Source organism: Carassius gibelio, chromosome A24 (assembly GCF_023724105.1).
Source record: "Carassius gibelio isolate Cgi1373 ecotype wild population from Czech Republic chromosome A24, carGib1.2-hapl.c, whole genome shotgun sequence".
Classification (NCBI taxonomy): Eukaryota; Metazoa; Chordata; class Actinopteri; order Cypriniformes; family Cyprinidae; genus Carassius; species Carassius gibelio.
In genome coordinates this window covers 19,070,157-19,096,079 of record NC_068394.1, presented here as the reverse complement: position 1 = coordinate 19,096,079, position 25,923 = coordinate 19,070,157, and the positions used below count along the sequence as shown (strand labels likewise).

Genomic DNA, 25,923 nt, shown 5'->3' with positions numbered 1-25,923 from the left:
TGAAAGCAACCACGTCCCGGAATTGATTACCGAATCGAACCCGGGTCGGGGACATAGTAACATTGCGGTAATCGATCCGGAACGAGCGCTGTGTGAACAAAAGCCAGATCTAATTCGGTATCGAATGATGACGCGCGTTATCGCACGACTTTTTTACCGGCTGTTTTGAAGGAAGATCAACATTCGCGACGAAAACATATGTGCAAACTGTAATGAAGCAGAGATCAGTTAGTTCCTCACTTTCCGCGCTGACTCAGAGATCGTTTGCTTGCTTCAGTTAAAGTATAATGTGCCAAGCTTTGTCGACTTATACATTACACGTCACGCGCTGATGTCACGTGTCGTTGCGGGATCTTCAAGGGTTGTGTGTGAAAGCACGCACATATACCGGGTCATCACTGGCAGTGTGAAAGTGCCAAATCTAGCGAGCAGGGAACAATTACAGGAACACTTTACCCCTGTATTTGCCGGAATGGCAGTGTGAAAGGGGCTTAGGTGACATAGAGGGAGGCCGTCAACAGACCAGGATCTTGTCTTCACAACAACATCTATACTTCATGTTGAGCATAAATATAAAGTCTACTGATAAGTGGTTATTCATTAATTAACTATGCAATCCGAACGCACCCCTGGCTCACAGTGAGTGAGCAGGTGGGTTAATAACGAGATAAGCGATTATGATTGGCCAAGGCAGAGTCAAGTGTTTCATGGTAGCCAATCAGAGCCAGTGTTTTTACACACATGCCGGCATGTGTGTAAAGAATGGTATCAAAACATCCTGCAAGAGGGACTACTTCCAATGATCCATGAGAAGTTTGGTGATGATCTGTGCATTTTCCAGCATGATGGAGCACCATGTCACAAAGCAAGAGTGATAAAGAAGTGGCTCGAAGATCATTACATTGAAGTTTTGGATCCATGGCCAGGCAACTCCCCAGATCTAAATCCCATAGAGAACCTGTGTTCAGTCCTCAGAAGGCGAGTGGACAAGCAGAAGCCCACAAATTGTGATCAACTCCAAGAACTAATAAGGCAAGAATTGCCATCAGTTAGGAATTGGCCGAGAAAGGTTAAAACTCATGATATGCTTTTCATTTTTTTTCCAGTATACAGTGGAAACATGTGGAAAAACTATTTACAAATACTGAAGCAATCTCTGCTGTCTTTTTGTATGTCTCATTGTATATCTTTAAGATCCTGGAGAATTGGATGCTCTTTTCCTCCCTTTCTGAGTGCTGATGAGAGTGCAAAAGCTTTCTCTACTCTGATGACTTCGTGAAGAGTGAGACCAGACTTATTAAGAGTGTATTGATCAGCTTATTGATAATGTGTTGTTTACTGGGTGAAAATATCAATGAGGAAAATGCGAAGTCTTAATGGGTCCATGTAGACACACATCCACATTGGCTGCTATTTCATTTAGAACAAAGACAGAATTTAGGGCTTGAATAGACTTGTCGATCAATGGCGTTTCTGCTTTAAAATAAAAGCTGAAGAATCCTTTTACCACACTTTCAGAATTAAATTCATGTACTTGTGTGAAGTACTGTAATCATATATTTAAAGTTCCAGTGTTTTACGTAAAACATTGAGGGAAACTTTTTGCTTCTTTACAGTTAACAACAGACTAATTTCTTTTTTTTTCTCTTGTGCTCTATTATATCATATAGGGGTGTTGTTCGTGTGGACGTCAGCCTGCAGGATGTGGATATTGATCAGTGCTCTGCAGATGGCTGGTTTGCAGATGCCTGGCCTCACAGGTGCAACATCACCTCTATGAATGTGAGTCCAACTTGCTTCAGTGTCTTGATTGCAAACACCAACGTTTTGGCTTATATAACACATGCCAGGAGACCAGTAACCCTTCAGTGGATAAAAAAAAAATCTAATTAGAATATAACATTAAATGAAAAGTGGAAACCTCTTTGAAAAAGAGGTGCACTTGATTCTATAGAATGAGCATTTGTAGTGTGCTTCAAACCTAAAAGTATAATATACTGTAGATATTGTTAATAAAATAATAGACCAGTTACATTTAAAAAGAGTACAATTTCATGACAGTTTTTCAACACATGTACTGTAAGTACATTTTTAAAATGTGCACTTAGAGTGTCAAATAAAAAACTAATTGAATTTTAAATCATATTTTTTTGTTTTGCTTTAGAAATACACTTATTTTAATGTGTTGAATAGCATACTAAAGCATGTTAACTGTAGTGTTCTATTCGATGCTCACTATTTTAAATGTGCTAAATTTTAAATATTTAGTCATCACAAGCATGTAATTACAAATATACATGTTTCAATAAAAATTACGGTCACACTTTATTTTATGGTACAATTCTCACTAAAGTTCAGCTTATTGCATTTATATTAATTTAAACTATAATTACATTTTCCTGGAATGCAGTTAAGTTAAATATATAAAAACATAACATTCAGGTCGCACTTAAATACATTCTAACAAAATATATTAATTACTTAATAATTAGTCTTTTGAAAACCTAACACTTTTTGAAATGCTATGTGTATTTTTTATTTATATTTAACAAGGAAGTATCCAACTTGTCTATCTTTAATGAAACATAAAAGCAGAATGTCCGTGGTTCTTTGTTCCACATGAAAATAAATGTTGACTGGAGCTGGCAAGCTTTGAAACTTTAAAAAACAAGCACCATAAAATTATTGTTTAATTAAATTAAATAAAAGTAAAAATTAAATAAAAGTAGTCCACACAAATTCAGAAGTCATACAATAGCTTCTAAACAGCTCAACATTTAAGCCCTAAAATGGATTTATAGGGAGAAAAAAAAAAATGGTGTGTCAATGTCATTAATGCTAAAATGTATTAGATATAAATAATTGTTATGTCAGTTGCATCATGAGACACACAGAAACCAATGTTGTTTGACAACATTGACATCAAGTTAATGATGTCACAATGTTAATTTTTGGATGAACTATTCCTTTAATATCCCCATTTTGCTGCACAACATAAATAATTTGAACTCTTCAGGACCTCTTGCAACAGTCACAAAATCACATAATTGCTGCACAGCATGCCAGCTCACATTGTGATTTCCGCTCTTGATTCATGGTGTTCATCCTGCTGTTATTTTGATTAACAAAAGACACACACACACACACACACACACACACACACACACACACACACACACACATATACATACATATATATATATATATATATATATATATATATATATATATACAGCACAGACCAAAAGTTTGGACAAACCTTCTCATTCATTGTAGAGTCACACTGAAGGCATCAAGGGCTATTTGACTAAGAAGGAGAGTGATGGGGTGCTGCGCAGATGACCTGGCCTCCACAGTCACCGGACCTGAACCCAATCGAGATGGTTTAGGGGTGAGATGGACCGCAGACAGAAGGCAAAAGGGCCAACAAGTGCTAAGCATCTCTCGGGAACTCCTTCAAGACTGTTGGAAGACCATTTCAGGTGACTACCTCTTGAAGCTCATCAAGAGAATGCCAAGACTGTGCAAAGCAGTAATCAAAGCAAAAGGTGGCTACTTTGAAGAACCTACAATATGACATATTTTCAGTTGTTTCACACTTTTTTGTTATGTATATGATTCCATATATAATTCCACCTGTTTTAATTCATAGTTTTGATGCCTCCAGTGTGAATCTACAATTTTCATAGTCTTGAAAATAGAGAAAACTCTTTGAATGAGAAGGTGTGTCCAAACTTTTGGTCTGTGGTCTGTACTGTATGTATGTGTGTGTGTGTGTGTGTGTGTGTGTGTGTGTATATATATATATATATATATATATATATATATATATATATATATATAATTTTTTTTTTTTTTTTTTTTTATTATTATTATTTTTTTTTTTTACCTTCTGATTCAACAGTGAATGATTGATGTCTTAATGCTGTTAACCTGATGCTTGGTGGATTGCAGTTATAAAGAGAATAGATTTTAAGGTCTGGCTGCTTCATAATGGATGTGATGTAAAAGATTTCACAGGGTGCACTGAATAATTGACAAAGCTTTTAGTGTGCCCGGCCTCCTGATGGACACTGCAAAATATGAATGTGCGTGAGACACAGTTGAGCATAGCGCACATAGCGACACAGCATCTTAACTTTATTATGCAATTGAATTGTGACCTCTGTAATAATAGCTTCCATCCACCCCTCGTAACACAGATCTGGTGACGCTGACTATAAATAGAGCTCAAAACCGCATTGCAATCAGGAGTTTCATCATAGCAGCTTTGTACCAGAGCACCCCTCATTTGCAAAAAAGGTGTAATTCACTTTCATTATCTCAAATGTCTGATGCTGAAGCTGCAGCCTACATGTCACTCATCCTGTTCTTCATCAGACCAGGAATCTCATTAGCGAGACTTCCAGAATGTGTAATCCGAGACTGCAAATGCATTTAGCCATTGTGGTTGAAGGTTTGGTTTTGGATGGTAAAAAATCCTGCAACGATAGACAAGCATCACTATTATTATTGCTCATACTTGGGGTTAGTGATTTGAACAAATTATAACCCCCAGAACTAAGCTTCATAGTTAAAGTGTGGGCTACTAGAATGCAGCACATTGGTGACCTTCCAGAAGCCTAGAAAGCGCATGGACACCCTAGTAGTTCGTTTTAAATGCAAAACTCTGGTTGCATTATAAAAGACACAACATGAGTCGTTCGAGAGACCAGTATGGACAATGATCAGGAGTTTCAATCAGTTGAGAGACAGTTTACTGAAGACGGTGGTCTCAGCATTTCCAATGGAAGAAAAAAGTCATGTATCCATTCATATAGATTACTATTATGATGATCTAATTCACTTTTTGGTGGAATGGACTTTTAATAGAGGGACATAAATCTATCAAGCTTCATAAAAAATGCTGGTAACATAAAGACCATAGAGACCAATTCTCACTTTTAACTAGTTGCTTATTAGTATGCCTATTATTAACATATTGACTGTTTTTAGAACTTATAAAGCGGACATTCGACATGACCATATTCTACATCCCTAATCCTACCCAATAACTAAACTAATCAACTAAATTTATAATAAGTAGCAAATTAGGAGTTTACTGAACCGGAAGTTTACAATTATTGTTTTGTTAACAGCAAAAAAAAATGGACCTTAAAATAAAATGTGATCTTCATTTGTGTTTCAAAGATGGATGAAAGACTCAAGGGTGAGTAAATTATGACATAACATTTATTTTTTGGATGAAATATCTCTTTAACCCTAAAAATAGTTATTAATGCTAAGAATTCATATGTGGTAATGGAAATGTACATTACTGATCTATATAATTGCAAACATAATTGACCTTTAATAATTGATAGTAAAAATAAGAAAAAATAAGAAGAGACCCTTTTAAACACACATTTGAAAATGTATAAATGTTGAGGTATTTGTTTTTTTTTTTTCAGTACTGTACACCCAACCAGTCAAGAGTAAACAGCATATCATCTAGTGTTTGTAGTTAGTCACACGATCAGGCCAAAATTAGACAAGACAGACAAATATTCGCCAGGGTATAAATAGTCTGTGGAAAAGCAGACTAACATGCATGATTCAAAGACATGCACAAATTTTCTGTTTGGACTTTCCATTCATTTGTTTTGGCGAAATAGCTGTGCTATTTTCAGCGGCACTTTGAATTGATCTCTTCTTGGTGAGTCACACACCTGCTGGTTTTGCATTGATCATACACTGCTGTTATTGCTACTTTAAGCCACTGAACTTAATAGATGAGCCTGACTATTTGAACCTCCTCTGAAGTTTGATATTTAGAAATACATCCACCGGTGGAGTAATTACTTTTCGTTCCATTTAAGTCTCCCTGAAGGTTGTGTAAAAAAATAAATAAAAAATAAATAATGTGAGATGAAATATCTGTTGAACCCTTTTTCTGTGCTCGCTGTATGACAGGGATGTATGGTTTCGATAGGCTGCAGTAATAATGAGGAAATGAGGCAGAGAGGGGTTCAGAGGAAGTGCCATTAAAGAGAGTCATCATTTATTACCTTGTGCCTCTGCAGGCCTGATATTCTCTACTAACCTCACGGTATGGGTGCTTATGAGAAAACTACGCTTTCTTATGACATTCTGCTCTAAAAGTTGAGTTTGATTGAGTTTGCTAATTTTATATATGGGAAGAAATTCTCGGGTTTCAAAGAAGCAGGAAGAGGTGGCTTTAAAAGTAGATCAAACTACAGTAGATGAAAAATGTGAGTGGTTCTTGTAAAACCTGCCCACACAAAAACACAATAGGGTGTTTATGATGATTGCCTAAAGATGTGGTCGTTAGGGTCATTCTGTGTCGAATCAACCAATTTCAGAAACTTCCTCTGCTCAAATTTTGGATTTTGTCAATTCTTCTTCTTCTTTTTTTTTTTTTTCATGGAAGCCAAAATATTTAACACCATAGATATACAGGTGCTTCTCAATAAATTAGAATGTTAAGGAAAGGTTTATTTATTCAGTAATTCCAGTCAAATTGTGAAACTGTATTAAATAAATTCACATACTGAAGTATTGTAAGTCTTTGGTTCTTTTAATTGTGATGATTTTTGCTCACATTTAACAAAAACCCACCAATACACGATCTCAACAAATTCGAATATGATGACATGCCAATCAGCTAATCAACTCAAAACACCTGCAAGGGTTTCCTGAGCCTTCAAAATGGTCTCTGACAGTCATTGACTCCCTTCACAATGAGTTTAAGGCCGGGCATATACTGTGCGATTTTGATCCGATTTTGAGCCGAATTCTGACTTGTGCGACTCTTTTTCGGGTCGGGCCGAATTTCAGCATTTTCGTGCGTCGTTTGTTGTGCAGTGTACAAGGGGAAACGAGAGGCGATAAGCCTCTCCCGACCAGCAATCGGTTGGTCGGATGGATTTCTGACATGTCAGAAATTTTGGTTGCCTCTCGTGAGGTATTGCACTATTGAAGCAGGGCTACGAACTGATTTTCCAGTGCGTTTATCCCGGGAAAGCATGTTTATTCAGAAACAGCCACAAACATCCGGGTTCTGAGGTATCCTACGTGTTGATTCGGTTGATTCACCACGTATAGTGTGAGCAGTCAAATCGCAACTCAGCAATCGGACCGTACAGTGAGCGCACAAAAATCGTTAGCTTTGGCCCTTACATCGCATGCGATCTACCCGTACAGTGTGAGTTGGTACCGCAGCCTTATGAGAATTGTCAACTGGATTCAATTTTAGAGAACTTCAATAGGAATGCACTGAGGCTGGGATCAAGACATCAATAGCCACCACACACAGAAGTGTCAAGGAATTTGGCTACAGTTGTCGTACTCCTCTTATTAAGCCACTCCTGAACCACAGACAACGTCAGAGGCATCTTACTTGGGCTGAGGAGAAGAAGAATTGGACTGATGCCATTGGTTGCCATTGATAGCAAGTTTTGTTTTTCATTTGGAAACCAAGGTCCTAGAGTCTGGAGGAAGGGTCCCTTACGAAAGGAAGATATATTTACTAATATATTTCTTAAAACATATTGTGATATATTGTAATATATTATTTTCCCTTTTTATTTTCTAATATTTTATATATTTGAATACATTTAATAATATGATACATATATTATATAATATATTGCAAAATATACAAATGATTGCCGCTTTCAATATATTGCAATATATTGGAAAAAATAAATATATATAAGAATATATGCCTAATATATTACATGATATTTTCCAATATACTGCAATATATTTTTGTTTCATAAGGGGTGGAGAAGCTCATAGCCCAAGTTGCTTGAAGTCCAGGCTTAAGTTTCCACAGTCTGTGATTATTTGGGGTGCAATGTCATCTGCTGGTGTTGGTCCATTGTGTTTTTGGAAAACCAAAGTCACTGCACCCGTTTACCAAGAAATATAAGAGCACTTCATGCTTCCTTCTACTGACCAGCTTTTTGAAGATGCTGCTTTTATTTTCCCACTAAGATTTGGCACCTCCCCACACTGCCAAAAGCACCAAAAGTTGGTTAAATGACCATGGTGTTGGTGTGCTTGACTGGCCAGAAAACTCACCAGACCTGAATCCCAGAGAGAATCTATGGGGTATTGTGAAGAGGAAAATGAGAAACAAGAGACCAAACAATGCAGATGAGCTGAATGCCACTGTCAAAGAAACCTGGGCTTCCAGACCACCTCAGCAGTGCCACAGACCGATCACCTCCATGCCACGCCGAATTGAGGGAGTAATTAAAGCAAAAGGAGCCCCTAACATGTATTGTGTATGAAGTAAACAACAGGACAACAATTCACTAAATGTTTTTCTTTTCTTTTTTTTTTTCTTTATTGGTTTTATGAACTATTCTCATTTGTTGAGATAGAGAATTGGTGGGTTTTTGTTTAATGTGAGCCAAAATCATCACAATTAAAAGTACCAAAGACTTAAACATCTTCAGTCTGTGTGCGTTGAATTCATTTAATACAGAAGTTGCACAATTTGAGCTGAATTACTGAAATAAATTAACTTTTCCCTGACATTCTAATTTATTGAGAAGAACCTGTATACTGAGTAATCCACTCATTTGTGGAGGGGGATCAAAATAACCTGAAATCTGGAGCCAAATTACACTGAGGTAAATTTTACTTCAAGAAAGATGGCATTGACATTATGTTATTTTATTTTTTTTTACATATAATATGTCATTGTACCATAAAAAAACATCCTATATGTTTCAAAACTCAAAACTTTCTAGTTAGTCTAACAGCTTATATTGAAGCTAATCAACCAAAACGACAGGTTGAGGAATGTTGCACTTTATGACGTTATAGTGTGGCTAAAGTCTGCCTCTGCAGAAGAAGATCAATGCCTGCTTCTATATCATTGCCTTTTTAGTACCAACCAACGATTTGAGGACATAGTGGGTAAATAATGAGAGGGGCAAACACAGTTCTATGCAGAAATCAAATGATAATGATGGCTCCAAAGACAACAAGATGCTGTGCAGTGCCATGTTATGGAAAAACCATCTTTGCATTGCCTACCTTCTGATCCCAACATTAGGAAATAGTGGGTTAAGTTTATTTTGAATGAAGCTCCAGACTGCGTCAGTAAGAACATATCCATTTGTTCACTTTATTTTGCTGAGGATTCGTTTACAAACAAGGCACAATTCAGTGCTGGATTTTCAGAAAGATTGAAACTAAAAGACAATGATGTGCCTACTATATGGATACGACAGTAATGTGAGAATTGCTCACAGAAGTGTGAGCAACTGTTTTTATTACGTGGTCACTATTGCATTATTATTAAATATTGTTTGATATTTATTTATGTAGTATTTATGTTTTTTTTAACATAAATGATGGATTTAGGCTGTCAAACATGCACAGCTGTTAGCCAATCATAGAAGTGACCGTTTACTTCCGAGTCTACAATCTGCCATGGCTATTCAAACAGAGTGTTCTGATGAGGGGGGTTAAAACAGGACAGAATATGCTATGATATGACAGTGATAAATATAATGATATTATATTTACTCATATAAGTGTGCTGCACTATAGCAATCCTTTTTGATCTCAGTGTCTCTCAAAATCCAGTGTCGACCAGTGTCTTGTTTACAAAAGAATGCGCGGTGAAATGAAGCAAAGAAACACTCAATGTTTTACTTGTGTGAGCTGAAACTTGATTAAAAATGAACTTCATACACGCATTTCAAATATTTGAATCTGAAGGAAGGTTATGCAGAGAGACTGTGTTCATCCAAAACCAGGCAATGAACAACATTTTGTGATCTCCAAAGGCATGATTATTGCTTGGTTGATCGATCCGGTTAAGCGTCACTTATGTTATTTCCCTACTATGTCATTGGTGAATCAGTAAGTGGGGCTACAGACTTAGCATATGATATTCTTCCGTAGAGGAGGTGTCATAGACACATTCCAGGATCTGGTGTTCATTTGGCCTGGTGTCAATAAAAAACATTTATTTCAGTAACAAGGATGTTTTCCATTCTGAAACTTACAGGATATTATTTTAGTATGATGAACGCTTATATATCAAAAGCTCAAGTTAAAGTTGATTTCTCAATTCATGACACCTTTACGACTAACATATTCACACTAAAAGCCCCCAAAATTTGATTTAATAGGGACTTTTAAAGGAAAAAAAGAATGATTGCAAAGTGGCCTCTTTTTGAGTTGGCACAGAATGACCAGTTAGCAAAATTTGTGTCAAAAAAGGGTCTATTGTTAATCGTGTTGTGATATACAGTATGAAACACAGCTCCTAACCTCAGCTTTCTGTTGGTTATCACGCAAATCTGCATGAACAACTCGAACCTGTTGTGAAATCTGGATGGAGAAAACTTTTACTCTCACGTGCAATTTGCCTCTGAAATTCTAGGGCTTTGTTAAGATCACTGACTCTAAGAATGAGCTATATTAAGAGTGATGATTGCCTTAGCAAACTTGCACTGGGATATGTTGTTTTCTACTTTTATCCATAGGGTCATAATTTCACATTATAATTGTGTGTTCCGGCTGTCACAATGTCAACTTCTGGTTCATTCATGGTAAATTGATCTCCTCTTTCAGTCTGCTGTGATAATGTCGCTATTTATAGACCGTGTAAATGAATAGGATGCTGATGTGTAAAATTTATAGAGAGCACAAGAGGGAATGTGTGGCAGAGCCATAAGTGGAAACAAAAAAACTCATGAATCACATTGATTTGGTCATGGCAAAACTACCTCTGCCACACTCAATATATGACAATAAATTATATTGTAATGTGTGGCAACAGGCCAGCAATATCATTCAATAGCTGTGCAGTTTTTGTTGACTGCTTTGAGCAGTTTACTCCTGTATAAATGAATTAGTTTGATTGTGAGCTGTAAGTAGATTTGATTTGATGTAATTTTGTGTGGCTGCTATCCAAAAATTAATGATGGCATCAAAAAAAAAAAAAAAAAAAAAAAAAAAATGGTGACATTTTACAATAAGGTTGTATTAGTTAACATTAGTTAATGCATAAGTTATTATTAACTAACAATGAACAACACATCTGTTCAACATTAATTAATCTTTGTTCATGTTAACTTATTCATACACTAATGCATTTATATATAACGTTAACTAATACAACCTTATTGTAAAGTGTTACCGTAACAATAAAATCAAAAATAATAATGGTGGCAGTTCAAATTGAATATGTGAATAATCACATGAGTTGTGCATTGCTCATGTGTATTAATAAAGTATATGTTTTACAAAGACGTTAAAAAAGCAGATTATTGAGAGGTAAAAATTTAATTCATGATTAATCATGTCAGATATGGAAGCATATGGGTAGCAATATTCAATTTGGAATGTAATATGCAAAATGACGATGCAATATGTAAAATGGCAATGCATTTCTGTATTTACATTTTCATTTTCCAATACATATGTGCAACGTATGGTGCAAAATGAAAATTAAATTACATACTTTTTATTTGCCATTTCACACACTAGTTTTAATATGTAAAATGAATATTAATGTTAACGCTTTTTAAGTTGCAAAATGAAAATGAAAATGTCTTACAGAAATGATTAGATATGTATTACATGTTCAAGCAAAAACTGTGGCAAAATAATCATTCAAATGCTATTTTTCTGAATTGCATTAACACTCACAGTCAAGACACTTACGATTGCATTTTCATTCAGTGTCCCGCAATGAATGTAGCAAAATTCAGTGTGCACATTGAAAATGCAATTCGAGCCGATGTCAATCACTGCGTGAACAAGGAGGGGCTTGCAGAAGGTCAAGAGACTCAAGACTCAAGAAGAGGATTCAAGTGAGAGAACATGGACAAGACATTTGGTCCGTGTACGTTTTGATCATTTCGGTTTATGGCTTCAATATTTAATTCGCACTTGTGGGCGGAGCTGAAACGCTCCTTTCATCTGATTGGTCGACAACCACACATGCTTGCTACTGCTGCCCCATGTGAATGTGAGTGTGCATTTGTAGATTTACCACAGCAAAACTAAAATGTGTTTAAGAGTATGACTGACCAAATCACCCGGCTCGGTTTGCCTCCTCAAACTCAAACTGTTTTTGTTCCCCCCACTCTTCCTTGCAAAACAGCTCCAGATCGATCTCTTCTAATCATTCCAAAAGTTTCTTCAATTGGATTTAGGTCTGGGCTCACACTGTGTTCACACCGCCAGTAACTCTGTCTCTGCATGTTACTTGTACTTCAAAGTTTCTTGTGGATGTTCCTGTAATGTTATTGATGAAGATACTATGAACATTATTGAAAATGTGATCAGAGATGATATAAGATATCATGATAGTTTGACTAGAAATTAGTTTTCTTGATGCAAAAGTAGTAATATTCTGCTGTTGGAGGGTGCTTTTATTAGCCTGGTAATACCAGACTTTGCTACTTCACTTTGCTTCGTAGACAGAGTCTGGAATGGCATAATAGAGAAGTGTTTTCTCTCTCGCTAGGGGGCGCTTGTCTGAAGTTTAAAATCATTGGTTACCCGTAAGCCAATCAGATACGTTTAGTTATGACGTATGTTATGCGACTGTACAGCCGCATCGAAGGACAGACATCATGCATCGAACTCAAATCTATGATTGAACTTCCACTGTAAACCTGTTGTTAAACACTCTTCTTGTTCTGGCTTCAGTTTGAAAAAGAGTTGAATGTTCTCCATAACAGAGCGAATTGCATCCCGTGTCTCATTTCCCATTTCCACGGTCGTTTCGGTTTTCGATTTCTCTTACCTACAATGTTAAACTCAGCGCTTAGCATCTACGTCACGGCTCTCAGCCTGCCCTCTGTTCGTTGATTGGCCCGGCTGTTTCCAGACCGGTGACAAACAGAAAGCTCTGATGCTGTATCAGACTGAATACAGAAGCTAAATGAAATTGAGCGGAAGTAGGAAGTCTGACGTAGTCAGGCTATCCTTTTATATAAACTGCAGAAGAACTAAAACATTGAAATCGCACAATAAATTCTCTGTCCTGTCTTGCCTGCACTCGATACGGTGATGTGACACAGTCTTCAGTTTGTTGTTGCTGAAAAAAGTTTCTTAACATTTGCATAAAGTTAAATATTTGACAACTTTGTTGCATTGCTAGACACACCCACATCTGATTGCCAGTGGTCAATGTTTCTTGTACCAATAAGTCTGCAGCTCTGGGATGTAAATATGGAGCAGATAAAAAGCAATAGAAATTCAGCAGACATGATTTATGTCAGTTTATTGGAACAGGTTTGTGAGCATGGTTTAAGGATAAAGCTTATGGTGATGATCAGTGGAAACTCGAGCGAGTGTCAGTCCTCATGCAGCCTGACACAGGCACACACCGACTGTAGCAGTCTGGTGCTCACACTGAAAGCATGAGTTTTGATCATGACTGTTCACTCGGTTGGCACACTCCATTTTTTTCCCACACTGCTGGCCGCATTTGCTGCCAAATAACCTCCACATGGCAAATCCCGACTTCCTTCGGTGTATCTGAAGTACCCCTCACATTGTAATAGACACTATCTCCTTTTTGACAATGTATTCGTAGAAGACCTGTTTTAAAATTGAAGTGTGTAATATTGAGACTGAGTCTGAAAAAAAAACTTTTGTTTTGCATGTTGGTCACACTACATGACTGTGATTTGGCGGCTGCAGTTTTTCAAATGTTTATGACATTTTAATAGAGATGGTTTAGGGCAATACTCCTCCTCCTCCTACTACTACTACTAATAATAATAATAAGTATATATATATATATATATATATATATATATATATATATATATATATATATATATATATTGTGTATAAATAGTTTATTCATTCTAATATGCTGATTCGCTACACACACACATACACAAACACACACACTATCTATCAATGTTGTGCAGGGATTTTATATATATATATATATATATATATATATATATATATATATATATATATATATATATATATATATATATATATATATATATATATATATATATATATATATATATATATACATATACAGTATATGTGTGTGTTTGTGGAAAGTAAAAAGTAAAAAAAAAATCTGAATACGTTTAAATATACAAATAATTCATTTTAAATTTAAATCTTATGTGACAGTATAAATGTATTTTGAATAAAATTATTACTTTCTGAAAAAAAAAAAAAAAAAAAAAAAAAATATATATATATATATATATATATATATATATGTATGTATATGGCTTGGCAAGCACTTTTGTTGAGTTCCACAAAAGTATAAATTTATTTAAAGTGGAAAGAGTAATTAAATTACTGGCCAACGCCAGAATGAGCTCCCCATCTTCGGTTAGCGCTGCCCTTTTAAAAGCGGCTAATCAGTAGATCCACCAATCAAACTCCACCGACGACAGCCAATCCCGGCACATCATTTAGTTCACCTTTGTATGGGTGCAGCAATGCCTTGACAATCACCTACAAGTGGCTGGTGCTCCGGTGGGTGCTAGGGCCATTCATCTTCATAGAGAAGAGAGAGACTTCATCTGCTCTACAGCACCGGCAGCAGCTGCCCCAGCCGTATTAAAATAGGTGTCAACAGAACAGTGTGTAATTGACTAATGGCTGTTTCAATCTGATACCTGCTATCTGACTGGCCACCCGGACCACAGCCTTGTTTCCTGCCCCTCAGAGGGTGCGAAGTTGGCCACTCGTAATTCCTATGATTTTTGCTTTTATTTTATTATTTTTTTTTGATCCACTATAAACGTGTTATTATATATATTATATTTGATAATTTAAGAAACGTAAGTTATGTAATGTTTTTGATATGTTCATATGTAATGTATTTAATTATGTAATTCTTTTTGCCATTACTTCTATAAAAACATGCATATAGGTTACTTAAATTTTGAAGCTATCAGGATAGTGCATGTAATTTTGAAACAATTTCTTTATACATTATTTTATTATGTCCCACTAAACAACATCAAAACACAATAGCAAATATTATTTAAGATTTATGAAAATGTATTGCATTTTTTTTTTTTTTTTAAACCCTGAAGGGTCTCTGAGACCCATGGAAGATGTGTTATAAAAAATATCACATTTTGTTTATACCACTTCTCATTAGAAAAAAATGTTGGAAAATCATCCTGATCCTGAAAGGTTTTTTTTTTTTTTTTTTTGTAATGTATTAAAATGGACAGTGTGGTCTCTAAGACTTCAAACAGAATAAGAATAGAAGAGTTAACCCTTCAAAAAGAACACATTTTATTTAAAAATAGTACTAATTACAGATTTGAACTGCTTAAGTTTTAACTCCAAACAAATTTCAGACAGGAACCACTTTGGCAAGTTTACTTGAGTTTATTGAACACAATTTATCTTTGGCGGTATGGTTCCTTATGGGGGTTCTTACTCCCAGAATAATTGACATGCGAGAGCTTTAACATTAACCCCCAAAACATAATGAGAAGTATTATTGCCTGATGAAGAACCCCCAAAACCAATCTGTTCCAGTCCTGCAAGAGAAAATACATGTTATTGAGATATCTTAATGTGCCCTACTGGCGAAGGGGTATCTCCCTTCTAATGAGGCAGAAAATAGCGGGCTCTCTATAATTAAGGTAGTTGGTAAAACAGCGAAGGTATTTTTCCAGGGGGAGAACCGCAAATGAGCAGCATGTCCCTGAGCTTGGTATGAGTGGTAGGAGAGAAGCGTTCCTTGTTTCCTTCCTGCAAAAGAGAATAATAATGTTATAGAGAATCCTTAAGCCGTCTATGGTAGGAGAGGGGTGTTCTCTCCTCTAAAAGCAGGGGAGGAATAGCAGTCCCCTCTTATTTAGAGTAGCAGGGGTGTTCATTCTCTGCTGTAGAATGAACAGCAGTCCCCTGCAGCCAAAGCAGCAAAGGGTGTTCTCTCCAGCTGGAGAGAACAGCAGGTCCCTTTCTTCTGAGGGGGAGTTCGTCCATCGCTTGAGGGATAACAGCCCCCTCAGGTAACGCGGCAAGGGGTGATCTCCCGCAAGAGAAAACAGCAGCCCCTTTTATTTATTTATTTATTTATTTATTTATTTTTATATATCTCTCCTCCATATTCAACTTCTCCATCTCCAATAAAGTAGCAGGGGTGTTCATACTCTGCTGTAGAATTAACAGCAGTCCCCTGCAGCCAAAGCAGCAAAGGGTGTTCTCTCCAGCTGGAGAGAACAGCAGGTCCCTTTCTTCTGAGGGGGAGTTCGTCCCTCGCTTGAGGGATAACAGCGGCCCCCTCAGGTAACGCGGCAAGGGGTGATCTCCCGCAAGAGAAAACAGCAGCCCCCTTTTTTTTTTTTTTTTTTTTTCTCAACTTCACCTTCTCCATCTCCATTAAAGTAGCAGGGGTGTTCATCCTCTGCTGTGGAATGAACAGCGGTCCCCCGCAACTAAAGCGGCAAAGGGTGTTCTCTCCAGCTGGAGAGAACAGCAGGTCCCTTTCTTCTGAGGGGGAGTTCGTCCCTCGCTTGAGGGATAACAGCGGCCCCCTCAGGTATCGCGGCAAAAGAAAACAGCAGCCCCTTTTCCTGATGTTTTTTTTTTTATTAATTAGAGTTGCTCAAGGCTTTTTGTGCTGATATGACGTCCTGAGCTGTAGGCCTAATGTAACGTGGATACGCTGAAGAGGACCACCGACCCATGGCTTTGAGCATGGGTATGGAGACTATGGAAGCTGCGGTGGTGGCCGCGCCAATGCGAAAAGAGTGGCTGGTGTAAAGCGCGGGGTCCATGCCGCAAAGTAGGCATGTGGTTCGGAGACGTGAGGCAAACCAAGGCTTGGACATGGCTTCTCCTTTGTCCGTGATAAAAAGAGGATCTGTATGATAGGATTTACTGCGTGAGCTTAACAGCCGGTTCATAGCTAAGAGGGGGCAATATCCATCGTTAGTTTTAGAAATACTAATGGTACTCCCGTTACGATCTCTGTCTGTTTTTGAATGTTTCAGATAAATGGAGAAATGATCAGTGTGGAATGTTATATCATCGATTGTGAGATCGTGAGAGGGGTCGAAATTTTTGGAGTTGATCGTGAATTCCCCTCCTCTGAGAAATCCATAGAAGGCGGTGAGGAATGCTGCTTCTAAAAGCAGGTTTGAGTGCGGAGTGAACAGACCTGATCTTAATTTATCTACCATTGTGTGCACCTGCGCGCGAGAGAGCAGTAGTCGTTTGTCGGGAATTGCTGGGCTTTCCTTTTTTAATCCGTTGAGGAGAAGGCATATAGAAGGATTTTGTAACAGGCTTAGAGAGGAGGGATCTAAACATCTAATGTGAAATTGGATACCTGATATTAATATCTGGTGGAAGGCTTAAGTTTCCTGGATTCGAAGCAGTGCGTAATGAAGGCGCATACGATTGATATGTTAACTGGAAGATTAGGCACCGAGAACGCTTTGCAGAAATCTGAAAAAGACGACCACGCCGAGTCGTAGGTTTTGAGTGTTGTTTTAGCTAGCCCTGCTCTCATGTAGAGTGCGGACGAATTAAGATATTTTTTCAATAGTGTATTCATCCTAGGATTGTTTGACTGAAGTTCGGGCAGCCCAGCCGTGAAGGAGAAGCTCCCGGACACAGGCGTCTGAATTCCTGGAAATTAAACCAAGACAAAGAGTCAGCTATTTTATTATCCAGCCCAGGTATATGAGCAGCTTTAATAGTAAAATTGTTCATGATTGAGATCCAGGTTAAACGCCTGATAAAGCGGTTAATGAAAGGCACGGATGAGCGACCCTTGTTGATGATATTGACTGCAGCTTCGTTATCGCAAAACACGAGGATGCTTTTTCTAGACCATTGATCTGCCCATAATAAGCAAGCAATCACTATAGGATATATTTCCAAAAGCGCTGTCGACTGTATAGAGGGAGCCAGTTCTTTAAGTTCTTTTGGCCATCTTTCTGCGAACCATTGATTATTAAAAATTCCCCCGAACCCGACGGAAGGAGCTGCGTCGGTGAAGAACTGTAGTTTAACTGAAGATTCGATCTCATCGTCGTAGAAAAAGGAAATACCGTTCCAATTGTTGCATAGTTTTGACCAGAATTTTAAATCGGACCTGCATCCTTCGTCTAACGTAACCGTAGCATGCATACTCTCTACTGTTTTAGACAGGTCTAAAAGTCTGGAAATGAAGGAACGACCTTGGGGAATAATCCTCATGGCAAAATTGAGATGGCCCAACAGGGAAAGAAGATACCTTTTTGTTAGGGTAGGTGAACAGGAATAAGTTCTAATGAACCCTCTAATCCTTTCTAGTTTGTCTAGCGGAAGAGACGCTTGCATTTTTACTGAATCTAGCGTGATGCCCACGAAATCGAGTACGTGAAAAGGGCCTTTTGTTTTTTCCTCTGCGAGAGGAATGCCGAATTTGTTGAATGCTTTGACCAGGGAATTAATGCTGCGCAATGGGTTGGCATCTGGAAAGTCTATCAGCAGGAAGTCATCCAGCAGGTGAAGAACAAATGGTAGTTTGAAATTATTTAGCAGGATACAGCAAAGTGCTTCCGATAGTGTATCAAATATCTTTGGACTGCTTTCACACCCGAAGGTCAGTCTTACTGAAAAATAAATTTTTTCTCGCCACCTGACCCCGAAAAGGTGCCACTGAGAGGGATGTAGGGGCATGATTTTGAAGGCGTCGGTGATATCTGCTTTGCTGAGCCACGCTCCTCTGCCGGCTAATTTAATGAGTTTAATTGCGTTATCCACTGTAGAATAAGTCAGGGAAAAAGGTTCAGAGGGAATTAAACTGTTAATGCTAGGAACCCCTACAGTGGAGTGGGGAGCGGATAAATCAATAATTAATCGTTTTTTGCCCGGATATTTCCTCACTGCGACTCCTAAAGGGTTAATGCGAAACAATTTGAAAGGAGGTTGATCAAAAGGTCCGATCATGTACCCCTTCTCTAATTCTTTATCCATGAGATCGTCTACGGCCTGGGGATCTTTGATAGCTGACTGGAGATTTTTACAGATAAATGAGAAGGTTGGCATATTGGAAAGACCGGCTAGAAACCCGTGCATGAGCCCAAAAATGAGGTAAGACACGAAACAGCGATTTGGATGCCTTCCCAGAGCTTTGGATAGCTCTTTAGTGTTCACTGGAGTGTTTATTTCTGTTTTAAATATTTTGTGCGTCGTGGACAAGAAAACCTCGGGTGGCTGTTCCCACAGTAGCTGCAAGCATGGAAATATTTACAGTTATAACGAGTACAAACATTCTCGTTGAAATTGAAACAAACAGGGGTTTGTCTTCCAGGCTTCACCTGTCCTGTCGCCGGAGCGCTATCGTAGGATGACGCGGTCTTGGGGCAGAGAGAAGCTGAGTGGGATAACGAACTACAGAGGGAGCATGACAATGCTCGATGGCCTGTAAAATGTCTGCTGATGAGAGCTAGATCGACCACGGACCAGTCCAGTTTCTGATTGAAGCAGTGTATGTACATAGCGGCTTTGGATGAGACAGATTTGTGATATTCATAGAATAGTGTGGCTCCGTAAGACATAGCGAGATCCGATAAATAGCTAAATAGGTGTCTAATTCCTTCCTCCTGTCTGGATACTCTTCACAGATAATGTCTCTGAACACTCCGAAAGCAACATTGAATTCTGCCATGGTTAAACTTTTGGTAAGTCTTGGATCATTATCTTTAAGAATGACAGATATGTCTCCGCAATCCACAATCCTTCTCTCATTAGTTTCCGCACATAGCAATATTTTAACCAAGTTATGTCGTTACCTGACAGGATTTGAGCGCGCAGATGAGGAGAGACAGCAGCTGCTGGGGGGAAGAAGGGCAGTCCAGTGGAAGCGGCGGGTAGCGCTGATCCGAGAGATCTACTAGGAAGCGCTAAATGTAATTATCAATGAAGATTCGGGAGGAGCGCGTCAGATACTTAGCCTAATCATCACAGGTGGACCACAATCAAGTAATCAATCCCACAGTATAAATATCGCTGACTTACCTCTATCCATTGACGGTTTATCAGCATGCTGGTTCGCTTCGTCAGTCACCTTATCACAGACCCAATTTTCGTACCAACGAAGAGCGCTAAACAGGGGATTTATAAGACCTGCTGCTTTTGCCGGACCCGAGATCATTTCTACCCAGCCAAACACGGCCGTCGAGCAGCATTAAGCGTCATCGCGACAGCTGCTATCCTCGCCAAGCCACACATCGTGGCCAATAGACCGTGCAACTCCGAGCTCGTCTTGCTCGATATACGATCGTGCCGCCCGAGACCGAGCTCTCGTCGAGCGCTGGATTGCAGCAGAAAGAATCCAACCACGGCTCAACCTTTCACCACGGCGTTCCGGCCGAGTGGCAGTTTGAGGCCGCTTCCTCTAGCGGCGCAGACTAATACATTTCCAGGCGAAGACGCTAAAAAACAGGTTCTTCTTTTTCTTCATTGGATCTTTACGGCAGTTTGCATTCAAAGTGTTGCATCTAAAAGCAGTTTTGCGGCTAAAGTTTTGTTAAACTACGTCTTGACGTAGTTCCGTCTTCTTCTAGTAGCGTTTTATGGCAAACCAACGTAAAGGTGCATTACCGCCACCCGTTGATCCGGGGTGTGGATCCCGCATATATTTGGACTACAGATACACCGTTCCGTCGGATGATGATGCCACTTTTTAACCACGAAGCCAAAGGCATTAGGTTAGATTATTGTAATGCCTCGTTCTCAGGCCTTCCAGCTAAATCGTTGAGCAAGCTTCAGTATTCTGCCGCACGCTTGTACTTCTCCTCGCGAACACATTACACCGGTTCTTTCACAATTACACGGGCTTCCCGTAAACGTGAGAATTGATTTTAAAATTTCTATCTTAACATACTAGGCACTTCATGGGACTGCACCTGAGTATCTTTGTGAACTCATCAGTCCTTATATTCCTTCACGCTCTCTTCGCTCTCTCTTTCACTTCACCAGCCATAATTTGAGCTAAAGACCATGGAGGAAAGAGCCTTTTCATATAAAGCCCCTAAGCTATGGAATGTACTTCTTCTACACGTCAGATTTGCACCTATGTTGGGCGATTTTAAAAAGTTGATTAAGTCACATTTATCCAAGACTGTCTGTCTTTAATGAATTGTTGTATTGCTTTTGGCGTTTGTTTCTACAAATAAAATGCATTATTATTATTATTATTATTGTTACATTCGCCTTACCGCGCACGTTTAAACCTCACCGAAATGATACAGACATAAGTTCTAAAAAAAAAAAAAAAAAAAAAGTCTCTGGATAAAAGTGCCTGCTAAATGCTTAATTTAATTTAAAATTTTAATTTCCATGCAAGTCTTCTGGTAGGACCAAATCATTTAGGGACCTATTTTACCATTCACTGGCGTGATCACTCAAAATTAATCTAAAACGCATCTGCCCTCGTGTTTAGATGCAGGATAGCAAGCGTGAGTAAAATTACCATCGCCTTTTAAGGACCGTAATCCGAAAAAACCGGAAAGTAAATCTCTTTAGGAACCACTTGGAAGCCAATAGCACATAACTGCTGTTAACCCATTTGCTGCAAGCATCGCCAACGGCCCCAGTCTACGTTTCATTTTCACAGCACGTTAAACATCACTCTCTTACTTGATCTGGATAAACCGCGCATCAATTGAAGTCCAAAGACTTTGGCTTTTATATTTGACCAATATTTCGCTAAAACATAATTCCAGTGATTAATTTTCCATCATGTCAGGAAAACTATTCCTATTCCTGAACGGTAAACGTCAAAGTGTTAGCTCGTGGACAAATGTTGATCATGGATCTAGTCAGAAAGAATCATGAACAGAAACATCTTTATTTTGGGTATATAATTTCTGCCTCCATGCCAAAAATGGGGGGTGTCTGGTAAGGGGTTAACGTTACTGCTATAATCATGTCTTTCGGTACAACGCCTTACAAGACTAAAAAACATGCTAAATCGTTTCCAAAGGCCTCTGTTTCCACAGTCCATAATACAACGTGAAAACAGCGTTCCAAACGTATCCGCTCGGGAGTCCGTCTAAAGAGCCCGTAGGCCAAATGAGAGGAAAGATGCTTTTCCAACAGGAACATAATAAGGTGTACAAGGCCTGAGGAATTGTCAAATCAGGCAACAAATTGCTAAGCTGGTAACACAGTAGGCTACCCATCCATTTTTAGCTTGCCCCATCAAATATTACTAACACTTTTTACTCTTCCCACAGCCAACATCTACAGCAGCCGAAGCAAGTAGCCTTTATGTACCTCCTCACTGCCGCAGCGGTGTCTGCTCCCGCAGGAGCCTTTCCTGTACCTCCCCACTGCCACTGCAGTGTCTGCTCCCGCAGGAGCCTTTCCTTTATCTCCCCACTGCCGCTGCAGTGTCTGCTCCCGCAGGAGCCTTCCTGTATCTCCCCACTGCCGCAACAGTATCTGCTCCCGCAGGAGCCTTTCCCGTTCTCCCCACTGCCACAGCAGTGTCTGCTCCCGCAGGAGCCTTTCCTATACCTCCTCACTGCCGCGTAGTGTCTGCTCCCGCAGGAGCCTTCCTACTCCTCCTCACTGCCGCGCAGTGTCTGCTCCCGCAGGAGCCTTTCCTATACCTCCTCACTGCCGCGCAGGGTCTGCTCCCGCAGGAGCCTTCCTACACCTCCTCACTGCCGCGCAGTGTCTGCTCCCGCAGGAGCCTTTCCTATACCTCCTCACTGCTGCGCAGTGTCTGCTCCCGCAGGAGCCTTCCTACACCTCCTCACTGCCGCGCAGTGTCTGCTCCCGCAGGAGCCTTTCCTATACCTCCACACTGCCGTAGCAGTGTCTGCTCCCGCAGGAGCCTTTCCCGTTCTCCCCACTGCCGCTGCAGTGTCTGCTCCCGCAGGAGCCTTCCTGTATCTCCCCACTGCCGCAACAGTATCTGCTCCCGCAGGAGCCTTTCCCGTTCTCCCCACTGCCACAGCAGTGTCTGCTCCCGCAGGAGCCTTTCCTATACCTCCTCACTGCCGCGTAGTGTCTGCTCCCGCAGGAGCCTTCCTACACCTCCTCACTGCCGCGCAGTGTCTGCTCCCGCAGGAGCCTTTCCTATACCTCCTCACTGCCGCGCAGGGTCTGCTCCCGCAGGAGCCTTCCTACACCTCCTCACTGCCGCGCAGTGTCTGCTCCCGCAGGAGCCTTTCCTATACCTCCTCACTGCTGCGCAGTGTCTGCTCCCGCAGGAGCCTTCCTACACCTCCTCACTGCCGCGCAGTGTCTGCTCCCGCAGGAGCCTTTCCTATACCTCCACACTGCCGTAGCAGTGTCTGCTCCCGCAGGAGCCTTTCCCGTTCTCCCCACTGCCGTAGCAGCGTCTGCTCCCGCAGGAGCCTTTCCTACACCTAAATATATAAAAAAAAAAAAAAAAAAAAAAAATACCACACATCACCTCCGCCTAAAGGCATGCCATGCATCCGAGGTTGCGGTGATAGCATCATGTATCGACAATAGCCAAGACGATATTAGGCCCATTTTCCAACCAACGTTTTTTTTTTTTTTTTTTTTTTTATAATAATCATTAGGTGGCCTACCTTAAATCGGCTATCAAACCGCTCCGTTATCCCATCTCAGCACTGCATTTCCCGCTCGCCCGTGCTCTCAAAGGATGATGTGAGCCCGTAGGAAAAAAAAAAAAAAAAAAAAAAATTCACTGGACAAGCGAGATGACCGTAGTGCCGACTACATGAACTAGCAGTATTTAAATATAGTATTTATACTTAATACCAGCGTATCAGTACGTCCGAAAGTATATTTTTGGATTATTGGTGATTCCATAGGCTCTTTTCGTGCACCTGCATGGTCAAAATCGTAAATAGTAAGCTCAGACAGTATAAAGAATCTTTCTCTTACTCCACCCATGCACGATTACATCGTCGATATGTACCATCGATCTCACGTGCTGACAATGACCACATCGCCGATACATGGCACCTATTTGGGGTACACTGGCACAGGAAATCCAATTTATTTTTGCAAGCTTAATTTCGGATACTATGACTGCACCAAGATTTTTTCTGACTCATTATCGGAAGCAGCTCATTGGATTTGCTAAACAATTATTCAAGTAAGCCTCACAGCGTCTACCCTCGTAGACAAATAAATCATCTTTAGTATCGAACTCCCTGCCAGGCCCTGCAAGAGGGCTCCCGGTTGAACCAACCTTTGCCTTCTCCATTCAACTATCAGCAAAGCTTTCTCGTTTGACATCGCAAGTATTAAAATCCTGCCAGATGCTTTCCCACTTAAGCAATCTTGGACTTTCCATCCGACCACCAGCGAAGCTTACCCGATTAAAATAGGCCGATTAACCAAAAAAAAAAAAAAAAAAAAAAAAAAGACATTTACCTATCGAACACCAATGAGTACATTGCAGCCCAAACAAATTTTCCCTCCGATGGCAAGATGTACCCATCCAATACCGCAAGTTACGTTTCGCCAAACACTAACGGGCTCTTCGCAGATAAAACAATCTAAATTTTCCCTCCGATGGCTGGAGAGACTACCCATCTGGTGTCGCAAATTTTAATAAATATAATAAATAAAAATAAATATAGAAAATTAAATAAATTAATAAATAAAAAGACACCGGATGCTGGCCATAGCCTCCCGACCAGATAACCTTACCTTTTTCAATCCTATGGCCGGCAAGGCTTCTCTCTTCGATGCCAAGAGCTTGAGCTCCCATCGGATGCTGACGAGAGCCTCCCGGCCAGACAACCCCACCTTTTCCATTCTGCGGCCAGCAAGGCTTACCCGTTCGTTGCCAGGAGCTCACACTCCCTTCGGACGTAGGTGAAAGCCCCCGGCTGCCTGCTTTGCCATTCTGTCTTACGTACGGAGAGGTTTACCCATCCAATGCACGGAGTCAGGGGTCCCATTGAATGTAGGTGAGAGCTTCCCGGCTAGACAACCTTACCTTTTCCGTCCTTTGGCCAGCGAGGCTTAACCGTTCTATCCGGGAGCTAAGCTCCTGTCGGACGAAGGTAAGAGCCTCCCGGCCGGACAACCTTTTCCGTCTTTCAGCCAGAGAGGTTTACCCGTTCGATTCCTGGAGCTAAGCTCCTATCGGACGTCGGTCCGAGCCTCCCGGCTAGACAACCTGACCTTTTCCACCCTCGGCCAGTGAGGCTTACCCGTCCGATGCGAGTGCTCCCATCGGACGCTGGCGACAGCCTCCTGGCCAGCCAACCACGACCTTACCGCGTGGTTTAGGTTACAAACCTACAAGCAAGCTGTTCAAATGCTGCAAGTACCAAACACACAATAAACTCTCCTTCCTTCCTATGGTCGCCAAGGCTAACCCGTCTCTTGCCGGGAGTAGCAAACTCCCTTAAAACGCCGACGACAGCCTAACGACCACACAAACTTACCTTTTCCATCCTACGGCCTGCGAGGCTCACCCAGTTTTGTCCCCGCCGGACGCTGACAAGAGCCTCCTGGCCACCTATCGTTACCTTTTCTGTCCGCCATCCGGAGAGGCTTACCCGTTCGATGCGTGTGCTCCCTTCGGACGCCGGCGAGAGCCTCCCGGTTAGACAACCTTACCTTTTCCTTTTCTATGGTCAGCGAGGCTTACCCGTTCGATGTGTGTGCTCCCTTCGGACGCTGGCGAGAGCCTCCTGGACAGACTTGCTTTACGTTTCCACTCTACGGTCGGCGAGGCTTACCCGTTCGATGTGTGTGCTCCCTTCGGACGTCGGTAACAGTCTCTCGGCCACGCAACTTACCTTTCCATTTGACGGTAGGCGAGGCTTAACCGTCCGACGCTACGAGTCTCGTCCTCTCGCCAAATCCTGCAAAAAAAAAAAAAAAAAAAAAAAAAAAAAAGCTACCCTCAGCTACTCTCACATCTTTTAACCCCGTCTGGCGAGGCTTACCCGTTCGATGTTCTGA

The 25,923-nt window shown here is 40.3% G+C and overlaps 2 protein-coding genes across 2 annotated transcripts in view; one reads left to right on the top strand and one right to left on the bottom strand.

The window, feature by feature from the left end:
* The window catches only part of LOC127946374 (probable G-protein coupled receptor 158), a 106,285-nt gene that overhangs the window by 17,499 nt on the left and 62,863 nt on the right, over positions 1–25,923 (top strand). The window contains exon 2 of the mRNA XM_052542912.1: positions 1,671–1,782. Within this exon, the coding sequence (XP_052398872.1) occupies positions 1,671–1,782 (112 nt within the window). The remainder of the gene's footprint in view (positions 1–1,670; positions 1,783–25,923) is intronic.
* On the bottom strand, positions 16,087–19,893 carry LOC127946375 (uncharacterized). Its single transcript, XM_052542913.1, has 2 exons — positions 16,361–19,893; positions 16,087–16,107 (listed from the first exon to the last, which is right to left on the bottom strand). The coding sequence occupies exon 1, from the start codon at positions 19,063–19,065 to the stop codon at positions 17,551–17,553; it is 1,515 nt and encodes a 504-aa protein (XP_052398873.1). The 5' UTR covers positions 19,066–19,893; the 3' UTR covers positions 16,087–16,107; positions 16,361–17,550.